The 8,588-nt window shown below is 44.6% G+C and overlaps 1 protein-coding gene across 1 annotated transcript in view; it reads left to right on the plus strand.

Moving 5' to 3' along the window:
- The window catches only part of LOC123990465 (fibronectin type III domain-containing protein 4-like), a 284,753-nt gene that overhangs the window by 226,233 nt on the left and 49,932 nt on the right, over positions 1 to 8,588 (plus strand). Inside the window, exon 3 of the mRNA XM_046291014.1 lies at positions 567 to 771. Within this exon, the coding sequence (XP_046146970.1) occupies positions 567 to 771 (205 nt within the window). The remainder of the gene's footprint in view (positions 1 to 566; positions 772 to 8,588) is intronic.

Genomic DNA, 8,588 nt, shown 5'->3' on the forward strand with positions numbered 1-8,588 from the left:
AGGACTGTGGGGAGTTAGACAGGGAGAACATGGAGGACTGTGGGGAGTTAGACAGGGAGAACATGGAGGACTGTGGGGAGTTAGACAGGGAGAACATGGAGGACTCTGGGGAGTTAGACAGGGGGGACTGTGGGGAGTTAGACAGAGAGAACATGGAGGACTGTGGGGAGTTAGACAGGGAGGACTGTGGGGAGTTAGACAGAGAGAACATGGAGGACTGTGGGGAGTTAGACAGGGAGGACTGTGGGGAGTTAGACAGAGAGAACATGGAGGACTGTTGGGAGTTAGACAGAGAGAACATGGAGGACTGTGGGGAGTTAGACAGGGAGAACATGGAGGACTGTGGGGAGTTAGACAAGGAGAACATGGAGGACTGTGGGGAGTTCGACAGAGAGAACATGGAGGACTGTGGGGAGTTAGACAGGGAGGACTGTGGGGAGTTAGACAGGGAGAACATGGAGGACTGTGGGGAGTTAGATAGGGAGAACATGGAGGACTGTGGGGAGGTCGTTAGTTTCCATCTCAACTCAAACCTTTCTACCCTATATCTCTGTGTTATATCTCAGAGGCAGGAGGGCCACACCCAGCGCTTCATCAGAGAGGTGAACACCACCAGCAGGAGCTGTGTTCTGTGGGATCTGGACCAGGAGACAGACTATATTATCCAGGTCCAGTCTATTGGTCTGTACGGAGAGAGTCAGGCCAGCAAGAGGGTTCACTTCAGAACCCTCAAGAAGTCTGACCGCTTCCCCTCCAACAGCTCCAACCAAGGTAACCCTGACCACTGACCCCTAACACTAACCCTCACTCTTCAACAGCTCCAACCAAGGTAACCCTGATCCCTATCATTAACCCTCCAACCAAGGTAATTCTGATCCCTAACACTAACCCTCCAACCAAGGTAATCCTGACCCCTGACCCCTAACACTAACCCTCCAACCAAGGTAATCCTGACCCCTAACACTAACCCTCCAACCAAGGTAATCCTGACTCCTAGCACTAACCCTCCAACCAAGGTGACCCCTGACCCCTAACACTAACCCTCACGCTTCAACCCTGACCTCTGACCCCTGTCACGACGTTGGCCTCTTTGGGTATAGCGAGCCCCTCCCCCTTGCCTCCTTCAACTCGGCTGCTGTGGTCAGAGAGACGTCATAAATTCCTGAGGATCTCCTCATGGACACACAGTATAGGCAGAGTAGATTTTCATAGAGGACAAAGGAAATCCTTCCACATCACAGAACATGAGGTCCGAACAAATTTCATGTTCCGGAGAAAGTATAGAAGATCGGTGAAGAATCCAGCTAAGAACTGGTCCGTTTGTCACAACTTTGGGAAGCTCATGGAGACGGTGCGTGCCATATTACCATAACGCTGTTTATATAATTGCCCTAGATATGAGGTTTACATCTAATTGCTGTATAAGACGAATGAGTGAGTATGATACTGTTTCTTACACAATTTTACAATGTGATTTTGGACTGTTTAATGAAGAAAACTCAAAAAGGGGATTGAGTTAACTAAATCAGAGGACCGCTCCTGAACCCGGTTAGGGTCAAGGCCCTGGGACAGCCCTCTTTCTGCCTTCCGACGAAACCCCACTGGCTTTCAAAGATCAGCAGACCGAGCTTACCTCAATTACGAGATGGCTAAAGGTTGCAGATCATGTTTTTCCATTATGAGAGGACAAAGGTTGTAGACCATTGTTGAACCTTTTAACCACACCACGTGGTTAAACTCTTCGACTATCGATACCGACAGAATAAGAACAAGTCTTTGATATTATTTACTAGTCTGCAGCTAGAATTCGGCATTATTGAACGCGAAGAACGACAACCACCGAAACTTTCATTCTATAACGAAATGAATGAATGTCACCTGAACTATCCACTATAACCACGACAGAGAGAGAGAGGGAGAGAGACGGACAATTCTACAAAAGAAATACTCTTTTTTCACCAGCGATCAAGACAACACACTGAGCGGAAATATATATATTGTTTGCAATTGTGCAAAGGATTAGCATTTAGCATATAGCATAGCATTGTTATAATGTTATAATTATCACTCTTCTTAGTCGAACCCCACTTCCCTTGTCTAACAGGCCACCATGCCGGTAGCCCACCAGGACACATTCTCCTATCATTTCATATAACCACATTTACCTTGTTTGTTTGTTTTGAATAAAGTAAAAATAAAATGATTTAAGACAATTGATGTATGGATGACCCATAGTGAAGACTGGGCCCGTGCAGATAACCAACAATTTACGACGTTTGGAATGAGACTAATGTGAGGGAAAGTAAATCATTCATTAATTCGAAGACTAATTGATCAGATAAAATATCTGAAAAGTTATTTTAGGAAATGATAACTTTGTAATCTGAATATTTTTCCTTGGTGCCCCGATTTCCTGGTTAATTGCAGTTACATGATTAATCAGTATGATCGCGTAATAACTAATTACAAAGTATCGTTGATAAAAACTATAAGTCTTCAGTTAATGATAGTAAAGACACAACACCCCTAACACTAACCCTCCAACCAAGGAAACTCTGACCCCTATCACTAACCCTCCAACCAAGGTAATACTGACCCCTAACACTAACCCTCCAACCAAGGTAACCCTGACCCCTGACCCCTAACACTAACCCTCCAACCAAGGTAATCCTGACCCCTGACCCCTAACACTAACACTCCAACCAAGCTAACCCTGATCCCTGACCCCTAACACTAACCCTCCAACCAAGGTAACCCTGACCCTTGACCCCTAACACTAACCCTCCAACCAAGGTAACTCTGACCCCTGACCCCTAATACTAACCCTCCAACCAAGGTAACTTTGACCCCTGACCCCTAACACTAACCCTCCAACCAAGGTAACTACAGACGCCTGTGTCCTGACCCTTAACATTCTAACCAAGGTACAGTCACACTAACCTTGGACTTCAGTTTCATCATACAGAATATGGGCCATGGGATTGGCACTTTTAAATGATCGATTCAGTGTCTGTAGTGAGGTTTTAATGAGTTCTTAATCATATAATATAAATCAAATCAAATCAACAGCAACATCATTGTAAATTACAGTTATTTACCAGTGCACCTTTAACATCATTGTAATTTACAGTTAATTACCAGTGCACCTTTAACATCATTGTAATTTACAGTTAATTACCAGTGCCTCTTCAACATCATTGTAAATTACAGTTAATTACCAGTGCATCGTTAACATCATTGTAAATTACAGTTAATTACCAGTGCACCTTTAATATCATTGTAATTTACAGTTAATTACCAGTGCACCTTAACATCATTGTAATTTACAGTTAATTACCAGTGCATCGTTAACATCATTGTAATTTACAGTTAATTACCAGTGCATCTTAACATCATTGTAAATTACAGTTAATTACCAGTGCATCGTTAACATCATTGTAAATTACAGTTAATTACCAGTGCACCTTTAACATCATTGTAATTTACAGTTAATTACCAGTGCACCTTTAACATCATTGTAATTTACAGTTAATTACCAGTGCATCGTTACCATCATTGTAATTTACAGTTAATTACCAGTGCACCTTTAATATCATTGTAATTTACAGTTAATTACCAGTGCATCGTTAACATCATTGTAATTTACAGTTAATTACCAGTGCACCTTAACATCATTGTAATTTACAGTTAATTACCAGTGCACCTTTAGCATCATTGTAATTTACAGTTAATTACCAGTGCACCTTTAATATCATTGTAATTTACAGTTAATTACCAGTGCGTAGGACACACTGTTATTGACAATTATTAACAGAGCAATTTTTACCTGTGACAATCACGTTCTATCCCATATCATTAATTTACAGTTATATTTACACAGAAGCAACCTAACATCACACAGTCAACTTTCACAGTTAAGTTACCATTCTGAACACCCAACATCATTGTAATTTCTGACTTCAGATTACCAGGAAGCCCCATGTAAGAGGACATTGCTATTTTCCTGCACTCTGTCTCTGTCTCTCTTTAATGTCATCTCTCTCTCTGTCTCTCTTCTCTCTGTCTCTCTGCATCACTCTGTTTCTCACATTGACCTTAACAGGCACAATTTAAATAAAAAAACTGAAACCAAACCCATCTGGCTACTCCAGGCAGGCTAGAGCAAAGGCTTAAAGTATTTGATGAGCGGAAGGCTGGTTATGCCTGTAGCCTTCAGACTGCTCTCCCAGCCGCTCCCAGGGGCCTCCACTGTCTCTACCATAAGTTCTCCCAGCAACACAGAGTCCACCTCTAGCTTTCTTCCCATCTCCTTTCTCTATCCCGATCTTTTTGTCACTACCCTTCTCTCTCTCTCTCTGAAGAAGTCTTCGACCCTGCTATTCTTCCTGCACTCTGTCTCTGTCTCTCTCTCTGTCTGTCTCTCTCTCTCTCTCTCTCTCTGTGTCTCTCTGTCTCTGTCTCTCTTCATCTCTCTGTTTCTCGAGTGGGGCTTGATTGACCTTGGCTGGCACAATTTAAATAAAAAAACTGCAAACTAAACCCATCTGGCACTCCAGGCAGGCTAGAGCAAAGGCTTAAAGTATTTGATGAGCCGGTGAGGCTGGTTAAGTGCCTGTAGCCTTCAGGACTGCTCTCCCAGCCGCTCCCAGGGGCCTCCACTGTCTCTACCATAGTTCTCCCAGCATTATTGACAGAGTCCAAGTCTCTCTCTTTCTTCCCATCTCCTTTCTCTATCCCGATCTTTTTGTCACTCACTACCCTTCTCTCTCTCTCTCTCTCTCTCTCTCTCTCTCTGTCTCTCTCTCTCTCTCTCTCTCTCTCTCTGTCTCTCTGTCTCTCTGTCTTTCTCTCCCCTCTCAAATCAAATCAAATGTATTTGTCACATACACATGGTTAGCAGATGTTAATGCAAGTGTAGCGAAATGCTTGTGTTTCGAGTTGATGATGTGAACGCCGAGGAACTTAAAACTTTCCACCTTCTCCACTACTGTCCCGTCGATGTGGATAGGGGGGTGTTCCCTCTGCCATTTCCTGAAGTCCACGATCATCTCTTTTGTTTTGTTTTGTTTTGTTGAGTGTGAGGTTATTTTCCTGACACCACACTCTGAGGGCCCTCACCTCCTCCCTGTAGGCCGTCTCGTCGTTGTTGGTAATCAACCCTACAACTGTAGTGTCATCCGCAAACTTAATGATTGAGTTGGAGCGTGCATGGCCACGCAGTCATGGGCGAACAGGGAGTACTGGAGAGGGCTGAGAACGCACCCTTGTGGGGCCCCAGTGTTGAGGATCAGATGTTGTTACCTACCCTCACGACCTGGGGGCGGCCCGTCAGGAAGTCCAGCACCCAGTTGCACAGGGCGGGGTCGAGACCCAGGGTCTAGAGCTTAATGACGAGTTTGGAGGGTACTATGGTGTTGAATGCTGAGCTGTAGTCGATGAACAGCATTCTTACATAGGTATTCCTCTTGTCCAGATGGGTTAGTGCAGTGTGCAGAGTGGTTGCGTTTGCGTTGTCTGTGGACCTATTGGGGTGGTATACAAATTGGAGTGGGTCTAGGGTGTCAGGTAGGGTGGAGGTGATATGGTCCTTGACTAGTCTCTCAAAGCACTTCATGATGACGGAAGTGAGTGCTACGGGGCGGTAGTCGTTTAGTTCAGTTACCTTAGCTTTCTTCGGAATAGGAACAATGGTGGCCATCTTGAAGCATGTGGGCACAACAGACTGGGATAAGGATTGATTGAACATGTCCGTAAACATACCAGCCAGCTGGTCTACGTATGCTCTGAGGACACGGCTGGGGATGCCGTCTGGGCCGGCAGCCCTGCGAGGGTTAACACGTTTAAATGTTTTACTCATGTCGGTTGCAGTGAAGGAGAGCCCGCAGGTTTTGGCAGCGGGCCGGGTCAGTGGCACTGTATTGTCCTCAAAGCGAGCAAAGAAGTTATTTAGTCTGTCTGGGAGCAAGACATCCTGGTCCGCAACAGGGCTGGTTTTCCTTTTGTAGTCCGTGATTGACTGTAGACCCTGCCACATACCTTTGTGTCTGAGCCGTGGAATTGTGACTCTACTTTGTCTCTATACTGACCCTTAGCTTGTTTGATTGCCTTGCGGAGGGAATAGCTACACTGTTTGTATTCGGTCATATTTGCGGTCACCATTCCCTAATTAAAAGCAGTGGTTCACGCTTTCAGTTTTGCACAAATGCTGCCATCAATCCGGTTTCTGGTTGGGGAATGTTTTAATAGACACTGTGAGTACAACATCACCGATGCACTTGCTAATAAACTCGCTCACCGAATCAGCGTATTCATCAATGTTATTGTCCGATGTTTTCAGATTAACCATGTTAAAATCCCCAGCTACAATAAATGCAGCCTCAGGATATGTGGTTTCCAGTTTACATAGAGTCAAATTAAGTTCTTTCAGGGCCGTCGATGTGTCTGCTTGGAGGGGATATATACGACTGTGGTTATAATCGAAGAGAATTCTCTTGGTAAATAACGCGGTCGGCATTTGATTGTAAGAAATTCTAGGTCAGGTGAACAAAAGGACTTGAGTTCCTGTATGTGGTTATGATTACACCACGACTCGTTAATCATAAGGCATACACCCCCTCCCTTCTTACCAGAGAGATGCTTGTTTCTGTCGGCGTGATGCGTGAAGAAACCGGGTGGCTGCACCGACTCTGATAACGTACCCTGAGTGAGCCATGTTTCCGTGAAACAAAGAACGTTACAATCTCTGATGTCTCTCTGGAAGGCAACCCTTGCTTGGATTTCGTCTACCTTGTTGTCAAGAGACTGGACATTGGCTAGTAGTATAGTATACTAGGGAGCATACAATGTGTGGGCGATGTGCCCGTCTACGAGAGCCTGACCAGAAGACCGCTCCGTCTGCCCCTTCTGCGGCGCCATTGTTTTGGTTCACCGGCTGGGATCCGATCCATTGTCCTGGGTGGTGGACCAAACAGAGTCAACCGGGAAAGTCGTATTCCTGGTCATAATTTTGGTGAGTTGACGTTGCTCTTCTATCCAATAGTTCCTCCTGACTGTATGTAATAAAACCTAATAATTCCTGGGGTAACAAAGTAAGAAAGTTTCCATCTCTCTCCACTTTTCTCTCTCTCTCTCTCTCTCTCTCTCTCCTCTCTCTCTCTCTCTCTCTCTCTCTCTGCTCTCTCTCTCTCTCTCTCTCTCTCTCTCTCTCTCTCTCTCTCTCTCTCTCTCTCTCTCTCTTTCTCCTCTCTCTCTCTCTCTCTCTCTCACTCTCTCTCTCTCTCTATCTCTCTCTCTCTCTCTCTCTCTCTCTCTCTCTATCACTCTCTCTCTCTCTCTCTCTCTCTCTCTCTCTCTCTCTCTCTCTCTCTCTGTCTCTCTCTCTCTCTGTCTCTCTCCACACATTGCTGCAGGCTGCTGTGAAATTAAGCAACTCTATCTCACTCCGGGTAATCAGGATGCTGACACACACTCTAAAACACTTCAAGTCGGGTCCTGGGCTACGCCGATGGCTGCGTCTGAAATCGGTGGGGCCATGACCAATCGACTGAGGCTTCAATAGCTGTCTGTACTCCCCAGTCAGCATAGATGGACATGGTGGAATGAACGTGAAGGAGATGATGGTGTGGTTTAAGTAGTGATGGTGTGGTTTAAGTAGTGATGGTGTGGTTTAAGTAATGATGGTGTGGTAGTCTATCAGGTTCTGTACAGTGAATCATCAATGTGGCTAACAGGATCGACAATAGATATGTTAGCATGATCAACAAGAAAAGGCTAGCATAATCAACCAGAGAAAGGCTAGCATAATCAACCAGAGAAAGGCTAGCATAATCAACCAGAGAAAGGCTAGCATAATCAGAGAAAGGCTGGCACTAATCAATCAGAGAAAGGCTAGCATAATCAACAAGAGAAAGGCTAGCATAATCAACCAGAGAAAGGCTATCAACCAGAGAAAGGCTAGCATAATCAACCAGAGAAAGGCTAGCATAATCAACCAGAGAAAGGCTAGCATGATCAACAAGAGAAAGGCTAGCATAATCAACCAGAGAAAGTCTATCATAATCAACAAGAGAAAGGCTAGCATAATCAACCAGAGAAAGGCTAGCATAATCAACCAGAGAAAGGCTAGCATAATCAACCAGAGAAAGGCTAGCATAATCAACAAGAGAAAGGCTAGCATAATCAACCAGAGAAAGGCTAGCAGGATCAACCAGAGAAAGGCTAGCATAATCAACCAGAGAAAGGCTAGCATAATCAACCAGAGAAAGGCTAGCATGATCGACAATAGATATGCTTGCAGGATCAACAGAGTGAAAGAGCTGAATGAGACTCATCTATTAATTTCTCAATATCTAGGTCAAGCTCTTTCACCATTTCACTTGTAGACAGATGTGCTGGGTGTCCAAGATTGCATCTCAACCACACTTGATAATGCTTTACCTCTCAACCACACACATTAATGCTTTACCTCTCAACCACACACATTAATGCTTTACCTCGCAACCACACATGATAATGATTTACCTCTCAACCACGCACAATAATGCTTTACCTCTAAACCCCACATGATAATGATTTACCTCTCAACCACG

Source organism: Oncorhynchus gorbuscha, linkage group LG12 (genome assembly GCF_021184085.1).
Source record: "Oncorhynchus gorbuscha isolate QuinsamMale2020 ecotype Even-year linkage group LG12, OgorEven_v1.0, whole genome shotgun sequence".
Classification (NCBI taxonomy): Eukaryota; Metazoa; Chordata; class Actinopteri; order Salmoniformes; family Salmonidae; genus Oncorhynchus; species Oncorhynchus gorbuscha.